The 26,693-nt window shown below is 38.8% G+C and overlaps 1 protein-coding gene and 1 long non-coding RNA gene across 3 annotated transcripts; both read right to left on the bottom strand.

The window, feature by feature from the left end:
* Positions 1 to 271: 271 nt before the first annotated feature.
* Positions 272 to 12,790, bottom strand: LOC101842449 (pyrin and HIN domain-containing protein 1-like). 2 transcript variants are annotated; one of them, XM_040739328.1, is made up of 7 exons: positions 12,494 to 12,790; positions 7,741 to 8,025; positions 6,524 to 6,660; positions 4,895 to 5,176; positions 3,583 to 3,798; positions 1,963 to 2,151; positions 272 to 845 (listed from the first exon to the last, which is right to left on the bottom strand). In XM_040739328.1, exons 2-7 carry the CDS (start codon positions 8,003 to 8,005, stop codon positions 825 to 827), a joined length of 1,110 nt encoding a protein of 369 aa, XP_040595262.1. In that variant the 5' UTR covers positions 8,006 to 8,025; positions 12,494 to 12,790; the 3' UTR covers positions 272 to 824. The 2 variants fall into 2 exon arrangements, with proteins under 2 accessions (XP_040595262.1, XP_021087557.1); XM_021231898.2 differs by having other exon boundaries at positions 3,382 to 3,798; positions 12,494 to 12,787.
* A 1,606-nt stretch (positions 12,791 to 14,396) lies between these two features.
* LOC110342442 lies at positions 14,397 to 25,860 on the bottom strand. The gene is made up of 6 exons (XR_005874500.1): positions 25,827 to 25,860; positions 25,273 to 25,496; positions 20,630 to 20,744; positions 19,721 to 19,897; positions 18,667 to 18,843; positions 14,397 to 16,932 (listed from the first exon to the last, which is right to left on the bottom strand). It is a non-coding gene; the product is annotated as an uncharacterized LOC110342442 (long non-coding RNA).
* Between the last annotated feature and the right edge of the window lie 833 nt (positions 25,861 to 26,693).

Below are 26,693 nucleotides of genomic sequence, written 5' to 3'. Positions count from 1 at the left end.
GGTTTTCTGGCGCAGTATTGACGTCCTTCCAGTAATGGCTTGGTGTGGTGAGATATTGTTTATGATTTATGAAAGCTTCCTTGAGGATTCAGAAAGCAAAGTCAATCACAGGTCATAGAAGCCAGGTACACACATTTAATCCTAGCAGCCAGAAGCTAGGAGATGGTAGTATACACCTTTAATACTAGGACTCAGGATTGAGAGGTAGACGGATCTCTGTGAGTCCAAGACCATGTAGATCTACACAAGAGTGAATCAATCTAAAAGAGAATTATAGCTCATACCTTTAATCTCAACATTAGGGAAGTATATAGGACAGATGCAAGGTCTCAGAGAGGCATTCATTCTCCAGCCATACTAAAGACAGGCAGCAATTTGAGAGTTGGTGAAGAACTCATGTGCGGATCATCTCTTTCAGCCTGAGCTAGAGGTGAGAGCTAGTTGCTGGCTCCTTTGCTTTCTGAATCCTCAGGTAAGCTTTAAGAAATCATAAACGATATCTTATCACCGTCTGGTGTGCAGACCCAGTTTTAAAGCAAGTAACAACTGGAAGAATTTGTAGAAGTACTTGATTCAGATTAAAATGTTTTTCCTTTCAAAGTATAAGCATTATAAAATCAAATCACATAATTAAAATACGAAAAGTATAGAAAGATTAAAATCACCAGTTCCTAGAGCAAAGAAGTGACCTCTATCTGTTATACCCATGACCTTTTTCTGTAGTTGGAACTGGATCTTATCACTACAAGCATCAGAGGTGTCCAAGTCTCCATAATGAGAATTCATGAAGTCTCATAACTGAAGCAGGATAGAGCAGTTGTTTCTCAATTCCTACCCTTGATGACCTTGAAGAAGGAAGTGAAGATATCAGATCAGATCGGCTTTGATGGAGCTGGTCACACCCTACCCCCATTACTCCCATTGTCTTACTTCTACAAGCCACCCCTAGTTTTTCATCATTGCCTGCTTCTTTTAATGAACTTCTGTCCCTGCAGCCAGATTTTCATCTTTGCTTGAGACTACCACATGAACTCTTTACTCCTACCCAGCATGAGTGAAGGTGGAAGAGCCTGAGGTGTCATGGAGCCATGGGAGAGAAGGAGGTGCAATACTTAATGACAAGGGTTGAGTGGAACGTTCTCCTTGGTCAGGAGGGCAGGAAGACTGCAAAATGCATGCCTGGTACAGCCACTGTGAGGATAGTTTAGAATATTGATGGTGGTCCTGAGAACTGGGGGTCTCTAATAACATTACTGTATGACTTAGGAGGTCAGTCTATATATTTCATTTGTTTCCACTACAATCTTAGAATTGCTTTAATATATAATAAATCCTGCAGGGATTTGTGTGTGTGTCAGCATGACAAGAACATGGATTCTGGTATCTTTGTGGTCTAATTTGCTCCAGGTATCCTTGTAAGCATATATGTGTTGTGAGTTCTGCTTATGAACCTCAGTGATGGACGTTATTTCTATGTTGTCGATGAAGACCTTCAAAAAACCACAGAGTCAGAATTTGAAACACATCTCTTAATCAAAACCATATTCTTACTGGATAATCTCTCTGCTTTAATAAGCTCAGTGCTTTCATTACTTAACACACGGCAAAATAGCTGGCTGTTTTGGAACTGGGCTGGCTTAGAACTCATTGTGTGAACCAGGCTAGCCTCCAACTCACAGACATGCATCCATCTGCCTCAATCTCCTGAGTAGTGGAATTAAAGGAGTGAGGCACCATACCCTGCCAATAACATAATGACTTCAGAGAAGTGTTCTGAAGTTCCATTCTTTTCTATGATTAAAAGTTTCGTATTTTAAAGGATGGAAAGGAACATTTACACATAATAACTGAAAACTTGTTTCCTTCCACATGTTGAATTATCTCTGCAATACCAGTATCTGTTTTAGTATAATATCAAAAGCAAGATTCTTGGAAAGGAAGATGTTCCCCTGGAACATGTACCTTCATGTTACTGTGCCTGGTAGATCTCAGCTGCACTTTATCCTCATCTGATGTCAATTCAAAGCACAGGAGTTTAAGTTTATCTCCTGGGTTACAGTCAACACTGGTCAGTCGTCCACAGACCACCACCTCCATCATCCCTGTATTATCTTGGATTTCATAGAAAATGCTGTCCTTATTCTCATTTTTCTGTAAAAGAAAGTAATACCCATCTTCTGAGAAATGGCCAGACACGGTCACATCTATGAAAAGCAAAGGATGTCCCCAGAATCTTTTCAGCCTGTAAAAATGGAGCTATCAGTTAAGACCTGGGGTGAGGGTGGTAGGCAAAACGGCTTCAGATACTCTGTGTTGCAAATCCTTATTTGTAAGCCTTTTTCAAGCTTTATTATAGACTGTGGCAGCTAATCTTGGTTGTCAACTTGACCATACCTGCAGTCAACAAAAACCTGAGCATCTGGACACATAGGTGGGGGATTATTCTTGATTGGATAATTTGAGCTGGGAAGACTAACACTAATTCCAGATCATTTGAGGTCAGGAGACCCATTTTTAATCTGGGCCACACCTGATGCCAGCATACAGAAAAGGACCCGGAAGAGGGAAGCTTTTACTTGCCCTCACTCTCATAGGCAACGCCATCAACTCTGCTACTGCTGAGAAATTCCTTTACTGTTACTATTCCTAACAGATAGAAAGAAGGGAAGAGCCCAGCTTTCCTGATCCTGTGCAATCTGGGGCAGAAGAGTTCACTTTGGCTTATTGTAGGAAGAGACTTTAGGACTGTGCCACTAGCCATGTCCACTTGGGCGTGGCTAGAGGCGTAGTTCACCGCCCTTTCATTACCACATCTGCATGTGCCTAGTAGCACAGTCTAAAGTCTCTTCCTACAATTCCCCTTTTAGTCTAAAGAAGATATTTAAACTTAAAACAAAACTAACTGTGTCAATGAACAAAATGTCTCAAACATCTATCCCATCTAAACCTAAGCTTATCTGAAAGAAATACCCAAGTCTGAAAACCTTCCAGTTTGTATTCTGGTTGTTAAAACCCATGCCTGTCTTTGGCAGTCAAGTGTCATTCAACACCAAATTTTCAAAAATGCAGTATGTGAAGAACCCAAAGAAGCAAAATCTTAATGATATGAGTATTAATGTAACTGTTTATGAATGGCACAAATAGATGGCATTGCTTGAAAAAAATGCCAGAATCTCTTGGCAAATCTCTTTCTAAAACAGTTTTCCTTATGGTACCTGAGAAGTATATTGAGACTGCATTTCACACGTTAAAGCAGGAAACCCTAGTCCCCAACAGTGATCAAGGAGGTCTTGATTTTTGGCATACAGTAAATTAACCATCATAAACTGCCAAGATAAGCCTGAAAATCTGAGACTACAGAAGAATAATGCAGTGGCTTACCTTATATACCTTAAAGATTCCATTCACAAATATTCCTCTTCTTTTTGAGCAAAGATAGTTGATTTTAGGTGTTGCATTGGCTCTTTGCCTCAGTGTAGTTGAGATATTCATTGATTGGTTACTATTTACCTCTGACACACTGGAGGCACTGTAAATATTTATGAACCCATTGCGACCGACATAATCTGAGATGGTAATGACCTTGTTTTGTATGAACTTCTCCCTCAGGAAAATATCAAACACCTTCACTCTAAAGAATTCAGTCTCCGTGGCCACTGTGGCATGGAACATACTTCTCTCGCCTTTACTGTCATATGTAAATGGTTTTGTTGCTTTTAACACCATCACTTGTTTGGGACCTTGGTGGTGACCATCTACCTCAGAAGGTTGAGTAGGAACAGTCTTCATTCTTGGTTTCTGCATAGAATGTACACAGCAAAAAAGGCACAATTAAGAGAGCTAATTGGGGAGAGCAAAAGAAAAATCTGAACAATAGCTGGCATGGTATATCTTAGTTCATGGAAGACATGGAGTTATAGGTAAGGATGTCAGCTTGCATCAATCATAAATAGTAGATTATATGTATATTTCTCTAGTGTTGGCAAATGAAGTCAAGGGCACCTGTGTTGTAACTCACAATATGACAGCAGTAGCTGAGAAAATGTAAACAGGACTAAGGAGCAACTATCATATTCTTCCTTTAGAAATGAAGAAAGTTCAACTATATGTGTTTTCCAAATTCTTTGCAGGTCCAGAAAAGACTAGAGACAGTCTAAAATCAAACCATACATGATTATTTTTATAAACTCTTCATGGATTATTTCAGATAATAAAATCATTTACATAGATATTGGTTGCCTGATTGCCAGTTCAACATACATTAAATATTATGTTAAATATTTTGAAAGTCTTTTCCCCCATGTGCATGAGTGTAAGAATGTTTGCATGTGTGTGAGCAGAGGAGAGAAGAGATCATCCTGTGGTGACAGTCCTTGCTTTGCACCTGTTTGAGAACTGTCTCTTTCCTGTTCTCTGCTGTTTTTACTTCCTGTGCTGTTACCTTTTGTCAACTTGATACAAACTAGAATTACCAGAAAGGGGGAATCTAGACTGAGAAATTTCCTCCCTTATATTGGCTTGTGGGCCTGTCTGTATACAGGGCAATTTTGTTGTTGTTGTTAATGATGGATGTGGGAATGCCCAGCTCTCTGTGGGTGGTGCCACCTCAGGCAGGTGTTCCTATATTGTATGAGAAAGCAGGCTGAGCAAGTCATGGAGAGCAAGTCAGTAAGCAGTGTTCCTTCATGATCTCTGTTTCACTTCCTGACTTCAGGTTCCTGCCTTGAGTTCCCCAATGATGGAAGCTTCAGCTTAAATACACTCTTCCCTTCCCAAACTGCTTTGGTTCAGAATGTTTCATCACAGCAACAGAAAGAAGGCTAGAGCAGAGTTGAATGAGCTAGTCCAAGGTTGTAATAACCTCTGTCATTGTATTGTGAAAACGGGAAACTACCTTGGGTGGTATTGATAGAAACATTCTGGGGGCCTGGGAACTGCTGAACGCTGCTGCTGCAGACACTCCAGGGACGTGGGCACTGCTGGATGCTGTTGTTACAGACACACCAGGGACCTGGACACCACTGGATCTTGTTGCTGGAGACATTCCAGAGGCTTGGGCATGGCTGGATGCTGTTGCTAGAGACACTTGGTGGGCCTGGGCTCTAAATGATATTTCTGGAGACACTTGAGTGGCTTGGTCCCTGTTAGAAGCAGTTGCTGTAGATAACCGAGGAACCTGGACAATATTGGAAGGAATGGACAGCACCTTAGGGGTCAGGAGGCTGTTAGAGGCTATTAATGCAGACACCTGAGGAGTTTGTCAAACATGGGAGATGATTTGGTAGGCCCCTGAGGCATTTGCAACAACATTTCAGTATTTCTGGACACATCTATTTAGGTTAAAGCCTTTTCACTGACCATCTAACAACTCTAGTTAAATTAAACTACTGAATATAATCTATTGAGATAAAAATAATTTCAAGCCGGGTGGTGGTGGCGCACGCCTTTAATCCCAGCTCTTGGGAGGCAGAGGCAGGTGGATCTCTGTGAGTTCGAGACCGTCCTAGTCTAAAAGAGCTAGTTCCAGGACAGCCTACAAAGTCATAGAGAAAACCTGTCTTGAAAAACCAAAATATTAATAATATCAAATGGTATACTTTCTCAAAATAAAGATTAATTTTAACTGAAGTTTAGATATGAGCATTTGATAAAATGATGATTGTTTAATCATATGACAAAATCACAGTCTTGTGGATTTGTTTCACACCTCCGTGATCAACCTCTTTTTCTCTTGATAACAGTTGATTTTCTCTTTTCCTTTTTCTGTTGGAAACTAAACCCCAAGTCTTGTGCATGCCAAAGAGGTTCTCTCCTCTCCTATTGAGATTTATTTTGAACCCCCAGTCATGGTTTTCAATGTTAAATAAAGCATAATAACTTTAACACCAAGAGGATTGACTTATCATCCTTGGGGATAGCATCCTCTGAACAGAGAATTAGAGGTAGGATTGTCTTATAACAAACATTTAATTTACATCACTTTTCTGTGCATCTCTGTAGTGACAGAAGAGGAGGTCAATGATTAGAAAGCCTGCCTTGAGGTTTGATGTCCTTTAAGAGGCTTTGGAAATATATGTCCTTAAACTGACTGCTACTTTATCAATGTCTAAAAGAAGACCAATGATTCAACCTGTTTTATATTCTTTATTGTGCCTGACTGGGTGGATGTACCACCGAGGCCATGTGGGGGTCAGAAAACATCTCCTGGGTATTAGCGCTCTCTCTTTATAACATGTGGGATCTGGAAATCGAACACAGGTTCCTCAGCAAGGCAGTAAGCACCTTTACCTGCTGAGACATCTTGCTTGCCTGAGTAATGATTTTTCATTCCCATCATAGAGAATTACACGACACAAGTTAAAGTATGTGACAGTCCCGACACATGAATGACCAGTAAGTATGAGATTGGTTGCTCCACCTCTCCATTTTTACTAGATCCTATGACTAGACAGATAAGCATTCAATTAATATAAAAAGGGGAAGAACCTTAGTAGATTTTCCACTGGGAACTTAGCCACCCTACCTGTGAGTTCAGTGTACTCCTGCCTGATTCTGGTTCCAAATCTTCATTTATGGTGGACATAGGTTGGGAAGAACTGGGTTCATCTCGCCTGAGTCTTCTTGATGTAGTGTTGCCTCTCTCCATCTGTTTCCTTTTAACTGGTGCCGGAGAGAAAATGCAGAAAACTCAGGGATGCTGGTCTGAGACAGCTGGAGTTCATTCAGTACTATTTGCTCTCAGCTCTTGCTTATCTCACTGTGCTTCCCTACCTCTGCTTTGAAAGCTTGATGGGGCTTCACGGTGGCCCATGCTACAAAGTCAGGCACAAGACTGTCTCAGGGGTTTCCTTGTTCTCTCCACATGCAGAGGACACAGTCTTCCCATCCTGGGGACTTCTGTCTATCAGTCACACCCTGCCTCAACTCTCTTATCCTACATCTGATTTTTAAGAATTTAAAGTTTAGGTATGGGGAGATGTTTCAGTGGGTAAAGCCCTTGCTCTGCAAGCATGGAGATCTGAATAAAACTATTTGGTGATGACTTAAAAACGGCCATATAGAACTCCCAGGCTAAGTGGGCAGGTGTAGCCATATTCTAGCTTGCCCGTTTAGCTGAAAATGAGAGCCTCATGTTCAATAAGAGACCTATGCTAAGAAATAACATAGAGAGCAATAGAGGAAGATGCACTGTGTTGACCTCTGGCCCCCAAATACTTTTATGATGATAATCATTAAGCAACTATCTTCTTTGGATGACCACTCTGGATTACAGAATCCTACAAGGAAATGACCTGATTTGTGATATGGCAAAATGTTGAGGAGCTAGACTTCCACTTAACTATTGACCACATTTCTTTTTGTAGACTACATAATGGTGAGTGTCTTAATGGAACATTAATGCTAATTGATTTAAATATTTTAAAATAAAAATGTTCCCAATATTTATTTTATAATTTTCTCATCTTTATACAGTACCAGAAGGTCTCATCTCTTTCAACAGCTTTAGCATTTTTATTTACCCCAATGTCCTCAAAGATAGCCAACCCTCCAAACGCAGAATTCTTTGTAAGAGGGAAGTTTTGTAAGCTGTCGATTTTTTTGACATCTGAAATGCCACCATTCTATAGATCCTGAGGTGCACACTGTGAAAGGTGATGCCAGTTATGATCATTACATAGAGCTAATGTGCAGCTGGAGAAGTTGAAGAAAGAGTGGGCATCCAGACTGTTCCCATATTACCTTTTGCCTTCTCTTTTTTGAGTTTATCAGCAAGGTCTCCAAGTCCTGGCATCTCTTTATACAGTTCTATCAGTTGGTGCATTCCAACATCTTTTGGGAACATTTCTTCCATCAAGTCAGCAATCTTAACTCTGTCATAATCATCTTGCATTTTTCTATTTAGTTTTAGTTCTTTGCTCAACAAGGACTTAACCATTTTAAAATCATGGTCACTGATACCCATTAGTCCTGTCAGAAGAACAATTTTCTTGTATTCATTCACCATTTCTGAAATTACAGGTGAACCTAAAGGAGAATAATAGCATACAGAATTACATACAGTCACAAACAGTTTCAAAACCAAGATACACCTAGGTGAGTCAATGACCCATGCCACAGTGTCCATAGTTTCAGGAAGACATGGTGCTGGAGAAACAGCTGAGAGTTCTATATGTCAATCTATAGGCATCAGGAAGAGAGAGCCACTGGGTCCACCCCAAATGATATACTTTCTACAAGTTCATATCTATTCCAACAAGGTCACACCTTGTAATCCTTTCAAATGATGCCATGCCCTGGTGACGAGCCACTAAAATCTATGAGCCTATGGGGACCATTCTCATTTATACCACCCGAAGTGTTGAAATTCTTCTTTCTAATAGTCATTGATGTTGTTGCCTATTCCTGGATGACTGCTGGTGGGGGTTCCTGACTCTTCTCATACTATTTCCTGAAGAGACTGGGGGCAGAGAGGTTGCATCTTCTTAATATATACATAAATATTGGTTGACTACATCACAATGGCCCATGCTGGGGGCACTGACACTTGCTCACTTGGCTCTAAACATCTCTCACTGGCATTCTGATTCTCATGGTGTTGAATCCTTGTCTCATTGATTCTATGTTCCTATATGACTGTCACTGTGCTGAACACCTACATACTCTCTTGTCAGGTCACAGAATTTATTGGATAGAATTATGTCGAGTTGTTTGTTTTTTTCTCCTTTGTGTTTCATAGCCTTTGATATCATGAGTCAGTTTTATTTGTTCATTGAGTGTGTTTTCTGTATATAAACCACTATTAAATTCAGTTTAAATCCTCAATAGTTCCTCAATTTGTTAAAAAAAATATCTTGCTCCTTAAAGTATCTTGGGAGGCCGCAAATGATCTGTGTCTTTGTATTTGCTTCTTTATGCCTGGTATGAGAAGCATTAGGGTTAAGTCTTCCACACTTGTCCTGCTTTGTGATGTAGATAATTAGAGTTTTCATTGTCATCCTCACATTTCTTTCTGTCTGCATCCTCATAGTAACTTTTAAGAAGAAGAAAAAAAGGTGAGACATCTTCTGGAAACTTCCAAATGCTTAAAAGAACATAGTCTCGTTCTGTGATTTTATGTCTTATTTGCCCTTTGTGTACTACTTTTGTGACTCATCATATGAATGGATTCCAAGTTAGCTTAAATTTATAAGTCATTGGTTTAGGAATTATGTTTTGTGTATCTTTTCTATAATGGGAATGCCACATTTTCTGAGTCTGTTCACTGCTCTCTTTTTGAGAAAAGTTAAGCATCAATTGGTTGAAAAGGTCAAGGCAGTGAAGGAAAATCCATCTAATGACACGTGACAGTTAAGGTGATTAAAGATATTTTAAAAAGTGACCACTCTGTAAACCTTCAGATATCTATCATGATAAAGCAATGACCATAAACAACCTGGTGAGGAAAGGGCTACAGCCCTAAAATCCTGCCCTTATTTCACTTAATGCTAGGTTGTGGTGTAGAAGATAAGCCAAAATGAACTATTTCCTTCTCAGGTCACAAAGGAGTGCTGCTTACTGGCTTGTTCCCCACAGCTTGTTCAGCCTGTTTTGTTATAGCACCCTGGGACCATCACAGTGAGCTGGCCCCTCCACATCAATCACCAATCAAGAAAACACTCCACAGGCATGCTCAAGGGCTAGTCTGGTAGGGACATTTTCTCAATCAAAGTTCTGTTTTACAAAATGACTCTAGCTTGTGTCAAGCTGACATGAAAGTAGTCATCACAATTAGATCGCCTGCAAAGATTCAAGGACAATATTAGAGTTCATTATCAACAGCAATTTGCCTTAGGCAAAAATGTGTGGATTTTATATATATTGTTCCATGATGTCATAACCAAAGAACTTTAAAATTACAAGGTTTTGATTAATTGTTTAATGGTTTGTGACAAACATATGTCTCTAAAAGACAATATGTGATGACAGGAGGTTTGAGTACTTTGTGTGCCTCCCACTTACATGTGGACTATCATGTTCTGTTGTTGAAGTACTATATTGATTTGGTGGTAATGACTGCAATCTCAATGACATTTCCATTAATATAGTATTTAGGAAATAGGCGTTAATATTCATCTGCAGATACCATATTCTGGATGAGAAAATATATTCCCAGTGGTGTAAAGAGATGCCTTCAACTTACCATAAGTTAAAAATGAAAAAGAAACAAAATTTGATGGTAGTATCTTAACCCAGATAAAATGATAAAACAGTTTCAAAATGTGATGTCTGGTACTACAAGCCTTAGTAGTTTCAAAAGCCAAAAACATATAGAAACATATTAGAATTAACTGTGAGAAAGCCATAAGTAAAATTGAGAGTACTTCAGAGTAAAAACTGAGCACAAATACAAGCTTTTCTGGTCTTGCCTCTGTATCACAAGTGAAGCTCTGATCAAAGAAATGAGAATAGGGAGGAAATATGACTGATGGAGGGAGGCAAAGGATGTAGCGGCTCACTAATATTTTCATCTTAAACTATGAGCATAACTTACAAAAAAAGGCAAGGAGGAGGTACAGAAGTACCAGCAATGAAATAACTATAGCAAAAGCAAAAAATAAATAAATAAAAAATAAAGAAGGTTTTAATTATCAGCCTGAATACATTGCCACAGTCTGTTAAGTAAAAGCTTTTGTTAACTTTTTAAAGATATGTAGCTATTGTCAAGTCAATGATAACCAAGCTACAATCTGTAGAACCACAAAGGGTAGGTATAGAGTAAGGGACTAGAGATGTGGTTCTCACCCTTCCCGATGCTTCTACTCTTTAGTACAGTTCCTCACGTGGTGGTCCCTAATCTTAAAGTTATTCTGGTTCACAGCTGTGATTTTTCTACTGTTATGAATCATTATGTAAGTATCTGGCATACGGCATATTTGTGAAAGGGACTTTTGAACCCATGAGGGGTCCAGATCCATGGGTTAAGAAACATTGGACTAGAGTGGAGCATTAGGTCTCCTTAGGAAAGGGAAATAGAATACATAATTATGAATGGATGGGAGGTTGAAACAGCAGCATCAATTGTGGAGGGGTAGGGAAGAAAGAGTTGTGCAAGGGAATATGAGGAGAGACATCTACAATTAAGGGCCATTTGAGGGAGTAGTATAAAAACCTAATAAAGTAGAAACCTAAAATAATTTAATTAATTTCTCAATGAAATTGCAAAATAATGATGGAGACAGAGTCTCATCTAGCCATTTTCTTGTCACCAAATGAAGCTTCCACTAATGGAATTGGGTTGCATTTAATTGAGTTATTGTCCAAAAGGGCACCACAGGAATCTCCAGACACCACAGGCTGTTGTCGAGACTATAGGTTGCTCTCCACAAACTGACAGTAAGGCCCCATTGCTGAAGACAGTACCTATAGAATTCATTGAACATAGAGCTGTCAAGTTAGTGCCTACATAAAACATTCACCCCTACTTGCTAACATCTTTGATACAGGAAGGTACCCTGCACACCTCCCAAAAAAGAAACACCAACCCAGCTACAAACCTTTTGATCTACAATGATGTCCTGCTTGAAAGATATGCAACAGCGGCACAGAACTCCTGAAAGTAAACAACTAATAACTGATTTGACTTAGGGTCCACCCCACGAGATGGAGTCAATGACCTGACACTGCTTGGGTGACCAAGAACCAGAGATAGTCCAGGAAAACCAAATAATACTTGTCTAAAAAGAGAAAAAATGCAGTGAAAAATGACTCTTAATGATATTTGCTATACTCATAAATCAGTTCTTTGTGCAGCCAAACTTCTTTCTCCAGCAGTTGGGAACCAGTCCAGAGACCCCACAGTCAGACATTATGCAGAGAATAAGAGACATTGGTACACAAGGGATGTCTCCATCAAATCCTTCCCCTTAAAGCTCAGGGAACCCCATGGAAGAGCATGCAGAAAGAGCATAAGAGCCAGAGGGGAGGGAGGACACCAGTAGAATAAGGTCCCCTAAACCAACCTAAGCAAAGCGCATATGAACTCACAGAAGATTGAAGCAACATGCTCAGGGCCTGGACAGGTCTACATTAGGTCCTGTGCTTATATTATGGCTTCCAGTTTAGTGTTTTTATGGGATTTTTAAGTGTGCAAGTGAGTGGTTCCCTGATAACACTGGGTATATCAGTCTCTCCAGGGCAGGCTTCATGTTCAGGAATAGATAACAAAAGTGTTCCTCTTACCCACTTACTCAAGCTTACACTTAGCAAGTTTATTAAACAACCTGAAATATGCAAAATGCATTTTTCTTGGCTCATTCCTCTTCGGCGGAGGAACAGAGATTTGTGCCATCTTCCTGAGTGAACCACTCGAAACCAGCAACTGCAGGTTCATTGCTGAGGGCAGCAGCCACCAGCTCTGCTTCCCTACCACCAGAAGAACCAGCAAAGTTTCCCCCTCTGCTCTTGTGGTTTTCACAGAAGTAGCTAATGTCTACAGAAAGCAGGTAGAACTCACGTTGCTGGAAGTTTCTTCAGAGGTGTCAGGATTCTGAGGTCCTCTACAGCATAGGATGCAAGACTTCTCCCCTCCTCCTCCTGTTCTCCTTCTTTTTCTTCCTCTTTGTAGAGTGGTGTGTGTGTGTGTGTGTGTGTGTGTGTGTGTGTGTGTGTGTGTGTGTGTGTGTGAAGATAAGCTAATAAGTCTCTTAGGAACCGGAGAATGCAATCTATAGAAGATCAAAAGTTAAACTACTCCACGGGCTGAGCCTTCCAGGGTGTCTCAGCCTGTGTTGTTTTGCAGGTAGAGGAGAAGAAAGAGTGAGCCTCCACCCAGCAGCAGTCATAGCTTTCGATTTCCTCATATACTGAAACTCAGCTGTTTCTTTCTTGTATACATTTTAGTTACCATGAAAAGAGACTGACAATTTATTTATTTTTATTTTTTTAATTTTTTTCCTTACAAATCTTATAGGTACAAAATTCAGATTTAAATTTAAAAGCTTTATGTGCAACCAAATCACAAGTGAGTCCCTAGCAATCCACATTCCTTTAAATGAGATGAACCCTCAGAGGGAAAAGCTGAGTTACCAGCCCACTGCTTTCTTTCCTGCTCAGGATGAAGGCCACAGCAGGAGGAGAGCTTGGCCCTGTCACTTGCCAGCTGCACTTGAATAGATTTCAAAAAAATCTGAGATGAAATCACTTTTGGCTTAAGAGCTTCAGGCAGCATTCACTCACTTATTAATTCCCAAGTCCCGAACTTTCCAGAGTCTAATGTTGTTACAAACATACCACTCGAGCCTCGAATAAAGAGTGTAGCATGAATAATACAAACCCAGAGAAAGATATTGGGGTTCAAGCTGAAGAACAGAAAAGCAAAGCAGCCAAACACTAGAGAGCTCTTAGCTCTACCAAATCTTCAGACTGAAAAGGAATGAATTCTGGTCTACTCCCATTTTATATTCTTCTCTAGTACTGGATTAAAGGCATACAACACCATCACCCAGTTTCTATGGTTAACTAGTGTAGCTGCTGGGATTAAGGGTGTGCACCACTACCACCTGGGCCCTATGACTGTGGCTAACTTTGCATTCTGATTTTCAGGCAAGCTTTATTAGATCATAAACAATATATTACCACAAAAGAGAAAAAACTTTGGCATCAATCAGCCTTCCTTTTGTCTGTAGTTATGTCGGCCCTTTTTAGTGATAAAGATCGTCACTAAGGGAAAACTGCTTCCTTCTGGTCAAAAGAATGGAATCTGGTTTCCACCTCTGGTCCTTGGTGGAGACTGACATTCTAATTAGCTCCCAAGTTCAGAGTACTACATCCTCCATTGTTATCTCTCTTAATAGTCATCTGGGCCTATAATCTGCTGGCCTAAAGACCATCCTTCCAGCTGAAAACAAGTTAAGGAGATGGCAGGAATAATTATCCCCTTAATGGAATAATAAACTTAAACTTTCTAGAAGTTCCTCCACTCACAAGCCACTTACAGAACTTCTCCTACACAGCACCATTAAACTGGCTGTTTCAAAATACTAAAAATCACACACATTTCCCTTTTCTTGCTTTTTATCTTTATATTTCTGATACTATTCCAATACCTAACCCCATTTACTTGATAATCTGGGAGTTCTCATTTACTCTGAAGCCTGCCTCCCCTACTGCCATGTAGTACTCGCTGTCCTCTACTTCCAAGCATGACTACTTGTATGTAATATAACTCAGAGAGACACTACTCTCCCTCCTAATCTTCCCACTGTAGGCATTTACTGAGATTTACAGCTTGTATGCCTGGTTATTTTCCTTTGAAAGTGTAATGAAATTGTTCTTGAACCTCCTTCAGAGTTCATTTCAAAATTCTTTCATTAATATGATTAAGAACCCAAAGAAGAACCCCAGTTCCCATGTTAACAGCAATATTTATTGAGGAATCAAAGCATGAATACTCAGAAGGCAGCTTGACAACAGGCTGTTTACAACAGCAGCAATAGCTCCTGCCCTTCCAGGGCATATCAACTCTCCAGCTATGGATGAGATTTTCAACAGGTAGGTGTGCAGTATCAAGCATGGATTCCTTCCTGTGTATCAGAACTCAAATACTTCTAGAAAGCCATTGATTAGCCCTGTAACATTTGTGTCATTATTATACTGGCTATTCTAGTGCATGAATAGAAAAAAACCGTGCAGTAATCCTACTGGCCTTTGAGTGGAGTAATGATAAAGCATAGGTTGGGGCTGGAGAGCAGAGTATATCTTTGTGTAAACACTAGGTTAATACAAACCACATTTTACCACTACATACAGATTTGGCACTGTTATTCCATCTTCATGGCTTGGCATGCAGGGAACATGTAAGTAAATGAAAATTCTTTACTGATTTCTGCACCTAGTTGTATAGATTGCTGGTAGCTTTGTCTAATTTGTGTTTTTATAGCACAAGTTCACAGACAGAATAGTTTACAAGAAACAGAAATTTATTCTTATAGTTCTGGAGGTTGGGAAACCATTTGACGGTGCTTTGTTGCTGTTTCCATGTTAACAAAGGCTGGGGCCTGGGTAGGATGTTTCTCACGTTGTCCGCATCCCAGTTATTGAAAGGAAAGCTCACATAGATTGCAAATAGCAGGAAAACCTTAATCAAAGCCAAGCAATAGCACAGATGGGAAAGCAATGTGCTGTCAGGAGGATTGGGCTGTATTCGTAAACATACTGAAGGATCCCAATTTTTGTTTGGGGATTACTTAAAAATCATTTTAAGTATTTTCAATTAAAAGTAATTTCAAGTAACTTTAAAGTATCATAAATAATAATAAGGAAAAATATCATAAAGTTAACAGGGAGTTGGGAGAGGGGTTGTGATAACAGAAGAGTTGGAGGCATGAAAGTGTTAGGTGGGAGGGATATAAATACAGTGGTCATATAGAATTCACAAGACAATAAAATACTAAACAGGAATAAGGAAAAGGCTTATGTGCCTTATATTTCTAAGTATGTATATGACTAGTTTTCTGTTCTTAGATCTTTATGAACATTCTTTCAGTGGTGTCCAGGTTTTCAGAAGGAGAACGCTGAGACATTTCCATAACTGAATCAGCATTAAGGTGTCTTGTGCTAGCCCTGATGATCCTGAATAAAGAAGTGATGAATTATATAAGTCGTGAAGTAGTTGTCCATAAACATCTGTCTTTACTCATACTGTCACGATGACTCATTTACATCTCTTTTCTCATTCTTGCTTACCTCCTTGAGTTTTAACCATGGGACCAGCTTTCTCCTCTTTCTTTGGACTATGAAAGTGGCTCTTCACTCTTACACAGTTTGAGTACAGCTGGCAAAGCAGAGTGTGTCACTGAGCCACAGGACAGAGGAAAGGGCTACAGTACCCAAGGCAAGTGTTGAGTGGGAGGTGCTCATTGGGCTGAAGGGTGGGAGGAGAGTACAGAAAGCATGCCTATGTGGGGAATGTTTGAATGATGGTTTTGACAACTAGGGAGATGTAACTTTCTTGAGAAATGAAAGAAATTGTTAGGAACAGATATTCTTGTTATTCAATACTGATAAACTACAGTCTCAAAAGAGCCTAAAGCCAGATCACATAAGATATTTTCATAATGGATGAACTAATCATGAAATTTTGTAGACAGTAAAACAATTTAAATGCACATTGGTTGATTTAATGGAAGTTCAAGATACATTATGTAACTTTTAAGACATCTGGAATAGAAAGATATGTGATACAATCTTTTAGGAAAATGCTACTGTGCATATGCGCAACAAGAGACAAAATTAAAAAGGAATAGAACTGCAGTGAGGCATTTGGGAAAGATTTCAGAACGTTAAAGGTCATTTTTAGTTTAGTTTTGTTTCAGCTTTTTTTTTGAGACAGGCTTTCTCTGTATTGTTTTGGAGGTTGTCCTGGAACTCGCTCTGTAGACCAGACTGGCCTCGAACTCACAGAGATCCACCTGCCTCTACCTCCTGAGTGTTGGGATTAAATGCCTGGCTTGTTTCAACTTTTTTAACGTGGCTACTTTCCTACATCTTAAAAAATGGTGCTATCGCTCAATTCAAAATAAATGAAAAATAATTGATAGTTGATTCTGATTGGCCATGTGTTTTCACATCCTTTTTGCCCTAAGATAATACTTTCTGCATGCATGGAGGGAAAAACAGAAATGATAGCCAAAATAAAACAAGGATAAGCAAATGACTAATTGTAGTCTTGAAAAAGCAGAGTAAGTTAGGTGCTGAATGAATCATAGATTTTTAGTACATAAGTATTAAAATGATCTTAGGGCAAGGTTTCAAAGTATATATTTAATCAAAATTAGTGATTTAGTTAAATAAAAGAATATATACCATGCAGTAAATCATCACCATGTATGATGTAGCTGGAAGCACCTGAGGATCCTGGAGACAATGGGAAGATGCCAGAGGCACTGGGAAAGCCTGGAAATGGCAGGAGGGATAGTTAAAGGAGCCCTAAAGAGTGGACTATGCAGTCAGAGTGTCACGGAATAGGAATCTAGATCAACTGGTTGAGTGCTTGAGTAGTATTCACAAAGCTCAGTCAAGACTCATTCATGCATCTGACTAGGTTCAAGTCTTTTAAATTGCCATGTTCTAATTCTGACGGAATAAAACCACCATATAAATGAGAAACATTTGCATATAAAGTGACAAATCTATTTAGGGTTTTTCAATACACTTTTCTAAACTTCCAAGAGGTTAAAATTTGAGATGCTAAATTTTGCTTCAAAAATAACAGGTATGTTACTCAAACTAATCCTAACCATGATGTCTATCATTCCTGGTTTCTTTGTACATTGGTGATCCCATGTGGTTTAAGTTTGATAAAATACAAAGATTTGAAAATAGCTTTACTAGACTGTTGTCATCCAAACCAAAATTATTATTATTAATGACCTTTCATCAAAGATTATGCATGTTTATAATTATACCAGGAGCAACATTTAGGAACACAAGTAGTTAGATATGCCTAAGATTATGCTGTATAATCCAAATAATGCCACTGTACTTATTAAAAGGAATCACACACTGGTCATCTAGAGAGTGCTGATACATTGTTATCATACTATAAAATAATCAGACTTTGAAAATTGTGGCTGGGATCTCAAAATATATACCCAATGAATCCTAATATTAATTAAATTAGCAAACTGGAGTTCAGAGGAGAAAACATTTTGTTCAAGATTATGATTATTGTAATTATTATTAAGAAGGTATCTGAGTGGGAACAGGATGGTGTTACTCTTGATGAGGAAATAGTTGGGAGGGTTTGCTGGAGGCCCAGGGTCTGTGCTGTTATCTGATATGGTTAAAAACTCACTCATTACCTGAAATTGCCTGTTTCTTGCAGTATCACTAGAAATTTTTTGAGCTCTTCCTTTTCTGAATGAAAAAAAGACTTAAATAACTTATTTCTGGATAATGGTTTTCTTCCACATAGACCAATATTTTTTTGTAGATATTCTTTACTCTCCAGTTTTCTCTGGATAACAGCATATCCCCAGATGCTCATACCTCTGCCCTCCAACTACCCTAAACATGAATACAAACCTTAGTCTTCACATATTTATTAGAATTATATTTTCATGTTAACTTCACAACCATGGGCATCATTTGACATTTTCACATACTTGTGTCATTACACTATTCTCTCTCCTGGCCCTTTCCCCACTGCCTTCTCCTTGTTCCTGTATTTCTCTGTCTTAGTTCTCTTCATTTCTCAAACTGCTTTTCACTTCTGCTTTCTTAACATATGTATTACATCTCTAGTTCTCCCCTTCCTTAAGATTTCTTCCTCCTTGTCCACGATCCCCTTTCTAGTTTAAACCACACACACACACACACACACACACACACACACACACACACACACACACACACACACACACACTGCTCTGTCACCAATTAATGTCCAGAGAACACTTTTATGTCTAGGGATAAAGAATGGGTTCTACGTGTGTTGCACACTGACTTCAGATAATTCTATCATGAACACCTTCTAGTTTGTTTCGTTTTCATAAAGAACATTTCTAGGCTATTGTGATTACAATTTACTAAAACTGTCTCTTTCTAATCAAGATAATATACAAATTGTTTCTAGATACATGTCTCTACACTCATAAATTCAAAGCAATGACAGAAATAAATTTTTACCTTTTATGAGGATTGTTAAAAGACATTTAGGATCTTAGAACTAATATCTTCAATAACATCCATGGGAAAATTAAACTAAAATCAGGCAGTCCTTTTCTGTAGGAACTCTGTCTTCAGAGTCATACACGGTTGCTCCACTGGTGGCGAGGACAATCTGGGTAGGAGTGGAGCTCTGGCCTTGAATTAGAAGTCACATTAGATAACAGTGTTTTAATTTGTACTCTTATGTTCCCTTCTGTAGTGTTGTACAAACTTTCTCATGCTCACCACCGCAGTTAATTGCTTCAAAGCCCTAGGTTACAGGTAACCACAAACATTACATCACGGCACATAAAATGGCAGTGAAATGAAAAAGAATAAAATAGGGGTCTTATGATAGGAGTTGATAGTTATAGGTGTGACTTGACTCATATTCCTTTGTCTTCTCACCTGGGGCAGTCTGCTTTGCATTTGATCTTACTGTCTAGCAGGAAGAATGTTAACCCCTAATTAATTACAATAAGGAAAATAAATGCTATGAGGAAAGACCAGAATCTTGTCTGCTCTTCCAAGAAGGGTGTTGCAGTGAGGAACAGCCTGAGGATCAGCCAGCCTGGTGCCTCATTGTTGAGCATAGATTGGTTAGTGAAGAGACAGGGGTGATAAACTTGAAAACAGGGGGGAGAACATGTTCAAACAGCTGCTGAGAGGAGTATAGAACAATGCAACTAAACTTCATCACAAGCAACAGAAAAAGAGCTTAGGAGAAATTGGATAGCAGAGATAGACATACTGTTGTGGCCATCTCTCCCTGGCTACCCCAGCCATACCCTATTCTGGACCAAAACAAAAAAAGCATACTGGTGCAGTCAGAAACCAACCTCCTAAACACATACTCTCCTAAGCAAATTCTCCGTACTACACTGAGATCCCGATACATGCACTTGAGATAACGTAATGATTGATTTACTTGTAAGATGAGGTGGGTGGAATGAGGAATTAGTGAGGAGCTTCTCCAAGGTTATGGTTACTCTGGCAAGTAACAGCACTAGTTTTGGGAAGAGGATGGTGATACCTTCTTTGAGAATCTTCTGGGTAGTGGTGGGGTCTCACAAGGAGTTTGGGGACAGTCCTCATCTTCCTGTGTGTTGACAATTGACGGTCTCACAGAAAGCTGCTTCTCCTGGGTAAGCTTCATTTTCTTGGAGTCTCCAAGTGTTGTTTACTTTTTTCTGGGCTTGTTTCTCTTTTTCTGAAAGATTAATATTTGTCATTTTCTCCTGGTAATGCCTATTTTCATTTTTTGTTTGTTGGAGATGAACTCAGGGCCCTATGGTTTTGTCTGCAACCATTAGTATTGTTTCTAAATATTAGGTAACACAATATTTTTTAATACCAAGAGAGCTCACTTTTACTTAATGCATTCTAATTATACTTATGTCCTTGGGACTCAACCCTCTTAAAAGATAGCAAGAGGTGAACACAGGGTCACCTTATACAGGAGTAAAATCATTTTATTTATGTCACTCTATTCATCTTTGTGGTGACAGAAGGGCAATAGGCCTACATTTAGAAAGTCCTACTTTAGAAGATTTTATTTGTATTTATGTATTTTTTTTAGAGAGAGATCTTACTGTATATCCTTGGTTGGCCTGGAAATTGCTATGTATACCAGGCCCAGCTTAGATTTAAATCTTCTACCATCTTTAGAAAGCCATGTTATTTAACTGATTATCACTGTAGTAAGTATTTTTTGAAACATGTAATCATTTTGTGTTTCCATTGCTGGGGATTACATTGCACTGAAGTAGTTCTAAAACAAAACAGATAACTAGAAACTGTCGATTTGCTGACACTAAACCCCATTTTCACTATTTTTTGGGGGGGGTTGGACTAGGTAAAGCACTAATTATTCTCAAAAAGGACAAAGAGGTAAGGAATACCCAGGGTAGAAGCTTTTTGCTTGAAAGCTCGGCCCCTTTACCTGTGATGACCGTGTCTCTGCGATTGATCCTGGTCCCAGAAGTCCTGGGTCAGCTGGCTTTTGTTTGGCCAGTGCAGTTTTTCATTTTCCTTTCTTTGTCCTTTGAATTTACACACTAAACAAAGCACAGTGAACCAGGAAGCTGTTATTATAAGAGCGGAAGTTGATCCTACTGCTCCTGTCTGCTCCTGCATGTGTCTCAGCGTGCTTGCCTACCACTGCCCAGAAGCCCAGCACAGACACAAGGTAGCCAAAGGTATCAAGCCAAGGACAAACACCGACTCAAGTTTCTTAGCCTTTCCCAGGCATTGTGGATAGTCTTCCTATCCTGGGGGTTTCTGTGGATATCCATCAAACCTTGCCCCGACCCTCTTATTGTACATTCTAGATTTATGATTCTAAAGTTTATATGATGATAATGGTATGTCATCTTCTGCAGAAGATCATTTCAAATTACAGCAACAGAGAAAGAAATTATAGTTTAGATTGTGACATGGCAAAGTGGTGATATTTGACTTTGACTTCTTACCTTTTTTTGTTATCATTTTGTCTTTTGGTACAGGGTCTATGTAGCCCAGGCTGGTATCAAAGTGGAGCCCTCCCTGCTCTAGCCTCCTGAGTGCAGGCAGCATAGGTATGTACCACTATGCTTAATTTTTATCATATGTTTGTACCCACTGATTTTATAAGGGGAGCTTTGTAATATCTCTGAGATACAGATTTAGTTATTGTTAACAAATATTGTCACACATTTATTGCCAGGATGAATATTAATAATGGAGTAATTATATTAATTAAGCATGAGTATTAAAATGTTTACATAATTATCAATGAACTTTCCTCTAAGTTAATTTTTATTTTAAAATATTTCATATGACATTAATTTATTTTATGTTGCTTTTCCTATAATTTCCCGCCTTCAAATTTTATTTTTAGATTTTGTTTTCAGTGTTTTATGTGTATGAATGTTTTGCCTGCATGTATGTCTGTGCACCACATTCCTGCCTGGTGCCTAAGAAATTGGTGAAACTCTGTGTGGGGGCTGGGAATAAACATGGGTCCTTTGAAAGAACAACAGATGCTCCTAACAGCTGAATGAATTCTTCAGCCCATAACATTAAATCTTTATTTGATAACTTCACATGTGTGTGTAATTTACTCTGGTTCAACTAAGCTTTTAATTTTACTTTATCATTTTCTAATGTGTCTATTGCATTGGAATCTATGATCTCATTCAACAGATTCTGATTTAAAAAAATCAACCCTCCTGAGGATGGACACCAATGCCAAATATATTAAAATTATTGTAAGAAAGAAGTTCTTGAGGATGAACTAACTGAGGAGGGTTGACAAAGGGTGGACTCCCAGCGTGGTCTCTGTTACCTTTCGTCTGTTTTAAGCTATTTCACAAGGTTGTCAAGGTTTTTGGTGTTTTGACACACTTCTATCAGTGTGTTCAGTCCAGCATCTTTTGGGAATCTGTCCTCCATCGAGTCAGCCATCTGAATTCTGTATAATTTTATTTTGCATTGTTTTAGATAGTCGTAACAAGCCCTTGATTGTCCTAAACTGGTAGTCATCCAGGTCCTCTAATCCTTTTAGAAGAATAATTTTCTTGTATTCATTCATTCTAAGACTGTGGATGAGCCTAATAGATAAAAATGGATACAGTATTACACACATACACAGACAATTCCAAAAATATAATATTCTTGTGTAAGTGGATGACCCATTCCATAGTATTATCTATAAGTGTGTGTGTGTGTGTGTGTGTGTGTGTGTGTGTGTGTGTGAAAAGGGTTAAATACAAGATGTGGCACTGTGAAAAATGATTGTGGAACTGATCTGTTAATAAACACGTCTAGAAATTCTTACTTGTTAATGTTTGACTTAGGTCTGTCATGATTTGTGGTGGAAGAAAATGTGGAAATCAGAACTCACTGTAGCCTTTAGAGTTGTGAGTATTAAAATCCTCTATCCTCCTTATATTCTTTATTAGTGCTGGAACTCGCTCCCGCATGTATGATTGACTCTTCTGTAGCCTTGACTGAAGTAGCTTGTGTGCAAATAGACTGCATCCTCTCATCATATATGGGAATGATGGTTGACTGCAGCCCCATGGCCCTTTCTCACTTCCTAGTTCTTAAACAGTTTATTGTAATCTGGTATACCCTGGTATTTGCACCCTGCTCTCTGTGTCTTCTGTGCCCCTATGACTATCACTTTGCTGAACATCTGTGTATTTTCTAATGTCAGGTCACAATATTTACTAGGTAGAATTACGTCAAAAATCATTTGTTTTTCTCCTTTTAGGTTCGATTTCCTTAGATGACTTCATTTCTTCATAGAGATAGTTTTCTATCTATAAGCCATGCTTAAAATCTGCTAAACTTTGTAAAATACAAAATTTGAAAGATTTGACTTCTTTTATGACTTGTGACAACAGAAGTATATCCAAAATATGATTAGATGTGAGATCCAAGAGGATGTGCATACTTTTATTGAAACTGACCTACATGTGAGCATTCATGTTTTATTGTAGAAATATGATTGCTTTAGGTTTGGGCATAATGATTGCATTCAGAATATTTAAGAGTAAAGTTGCCAAATTCTAGATGTTAGAATATAATCAGTTCCACTAGTATAAAGAGGAGTCAGAGATAATTCATTCTAGTTTATTTAGCCTAGGAAAAAATGGCACTGCATAGGAAATTCTCAAAAATATTGTTTTACACTCAGATCCCAGTAGTGTACAATGGTAAGATGCATGTAGAAATAACCACTGGAAGTGTAGAAAGAAAACAGTGAGTAAAGCTGAGAAATACTTCAAACCAAAGGCTGTGCAGAGTAAAAAACAAGCCTGGTTAGGTGTGCTTCTGCTTCAAAAGTGAAGTCCTGGTCAAAGACAGGAGAAACAGGAAGAATATCAATATGGTTGACAGATAGGAAAAAGGACATTGAGTTTACTAATTTATTTATTTTAAAATGTAAGGAGAAAATGCCATGAGGTGAAGGGGAGATAATGAAAACAAAACAAAACAAAAATACATTAGTGGCTAGCCAGGCACTAAAATTTTAAATTTAATTTTTGTTACCCTTTAATGGCACACACCTATATGTTGTTTGTAAAACATTCCTTAATGGTAGAATAATTTAAAAATAAATTATTTTATACAATAACCAAAGAAAAGTCAGATTATTTATAGTAATGTACTTTTAAATACAATGCAGGGAAAGGTTTTTAATAGCTATCAAAAAATTATACAGTTGCACTTTATATAAAAAGTCACTAATTTGGGCTAAGGATTTATTCAATAAAATACTGCGTTGCATTTCTTACTGCTCATGTTTGTTCAGCTGTCAAAAATAGTGTTATAGAATATATTTTGTCCCTTATGTGCACATATGTACACACACCCACTCACACATATGCATAGTGGACATTCCATTTGTGTGTGAGGGAGCACACACAAACTGTAATTTGAAAGAAACAAAAGAAAAAGCAAACACTGACTCACGGTTTTTTCAGCACTGTAACTCTCAGTTACTAAATGAACAAAGTGAAAAGAGTTGCAAAAGTTTAGAAAGTTTAGCAATTTAACTGATAAACTTGGGAGGATTCATCCAATATGTTAACAGCACCCAAGTCTGCATTTAAAATGTTCTTTTCAAGTACACATGAGGGGCTATACCAGAGCACACAGGCAGCCTGTAAAACATTCTGCAAGTAGCTAATTAAAAAAATCGATCTCAAATTAACTCTAACTCTTCCCCATGTCTTACTGTAAGAAATTAAAAACACTCACTAAACAAAACAGTGAACTCTCCAGTTGATGGAAATTCTCTCTTGTAGTGATTGAACGCTGCTTTTAAGGCTCAAGTACAGGGGAGCAGAGCAAGTTGTTAAATGTGATTATAAAAGCGTTAAAACACCCTTTATTTGAGTAATTGTATTTGCTGATATGAGATATTTTCTACTGCACATACCCAACACCTCTCATGCTGTGTAATATTAGAATACTACAGAGTGCAATTCTGGGTCATTATATTTTTCACTAAAGAAAAATGTATGGTAATCCTTTCATGTCACTATCCTATCAATTACCCAATCACCACAGCCAATGAGTTCCTTCTCTCTCTCTCCAGCCAAGATAACTAAAACCTTCTTCTCATTTTCCATTCACTAATACTTACACTCAGAAAGTTATTTTACAGGATGGAGAGACGGCTCAGTGATTGAAAGAACTAACTGCTCTTCCAGAGGTCCTGAGTTCAGTTCCTAGCAACAAATGCTGTCTCACAACCATCTATAATGGGATCTGATGCCCAATTCTGTCATGCATATATACACACAAATGGACAAGTCATATACAAAAATACATAATTATTTTTGTAAAGTTATTTTACTGTCCACAGTGATCAAAATGCATTTGTGTTGGTTCCAGCTCCAGTAAGGGTAGAATAATGACCATGTTTCCTAGTGAAGCATTGGGATCTGGCTGCTGTGTGTTCATCTGCCCTGCAGACAGCTGGCACCAGCCCTGTTCCCTCCACTCACCTCTGAAGGAAGCAGCACTGATTTTCCCTGTGCCCTTGTGTGTTCCACAGTGCTCTCAATTCTACATAGTAGGGGAAGGACTCACCTTCTTGGAAATTTCTTCAGCAGTGTCCAGATACTACTTCCTCTCAAGCAAGAAGCAGGGCGAGTTTCTTCTGAGTAAGAAGATAAAACTCCCAGAGATTGGATCAGGATGTTGCAGTCCCCCGACTGCCAAAAGCATGGAGTATTTTTACATATGGGAAGACTGACATTGTTCAGAGTCAGTTACCTTCACTTCCAGTTGAGCATACTTGCACGCTGCAATTCCTGGGATGGGAGTGTTGAAAAAGTGAGGCCTCCTCCCATTGTTGTCAGCTTTTGGTTTCTCCAGTTGGCAAGACTGGATTGTCCCCTAACTGCATACACTTTACTTAGCATGAAAAACAAGTCTGCTATACTCTGTTAAGAGAAGCTTTTCCTTGCTAGCCGCTTTGGTTTATCCCCCGCCAGCTGCCTGGGCTCTGCTGCATTGTAGTCCCCAAATAAACATACAAGACGCTGTATTAATTATGAAGCTGTTGGCCTTGCTTGTTTCTTACTGGCTAGCTCTGACTTAAGTAATTACCCCATAATTGTTAATCTAAGTATGTGTCTTACCGGAGAGGTTTCCGGGCTTCCTACCCCAATGGCGTTACATCTTGAACTCTCTGTGTTTCTTCTTCCCAGAGTTCTCCTGGACTCCTAGTCCCTCCTATCTTGGTTCCCTATAGGCTCAACAGTACTTTATTGACAAATGCACAGGACTTCCCCCAACAATACTCAGTTGTTTTTCTTACATGTCTTCATAGGTGAATATTCCCTCCTTAACCCTTCATGTCCAACAGGCTTATCTGTGGGTCACTAAGAAACATAGTCCTCAGAATAAAGGGAACATCTGAAAGGGAAAGTGTGAGTCACCCAGACATTCCTCCCTCTTCTCCGCTCAGGGTGGAGGTTGCAGGAGAATTCAACAGGTGTCTATTGCCACCAAGAACTGAATGTGTTTCCTGGACAGAAGAATGTATTTAGTTGTCACAGTCTGTTATGGGCCATGATGCAAACACAGCAGTTAGCAATTGATAACTCAAACGTGAACCCACCAGATGAATAATTCTCTGGTAGCAAAGAACCCCATTCAAGCATGGCTAATGTGACCACAGACTCTGAAAACTGTTTCTTCTACTGTGATTTCACATGTGCAGAGACAGCTATGGTATCCCTCCAATAGCTGCACTGTAATGTGTAATCTCATGGGATATGTATATATAATCTCATCATTACATCTCAATCTTATGGGTATGTAGAGAGAAGACTTTTTCTTGTCTGCCACTTGGTTTTTCCCCACCAATCGCCTGGGCTCTGCCGCGTTGTAGTCCCCAAATAACACACATGACGCTGTATTAATTATGAAGCTGTTGTCCTTGCTTGTTTCTTACTGGCTAGCTCTGACTTAAGTATTTACCCCATAATTGTTAATCTAAGTAT

Source organism: Mesocricetus auratus, unplaced genomic scaffold (assembly GCF_017639785.1).
Source record: "Mesocricetus auratus isolate SY011 unplaced genomic scaffold, BCM_Maur_2.0 Super-Scaffold_100676, whole genome shotgun sequence".
Lineage (NCBI taxonomy): Eukaryota > Metazoa > Chordata > Mammalia > Rodentia > Cricetidae > Mesocricetus > Mesocricetus auratus.
This window is presented reverse-complemented; position numbering and strand designations above follow the sequence as displayed.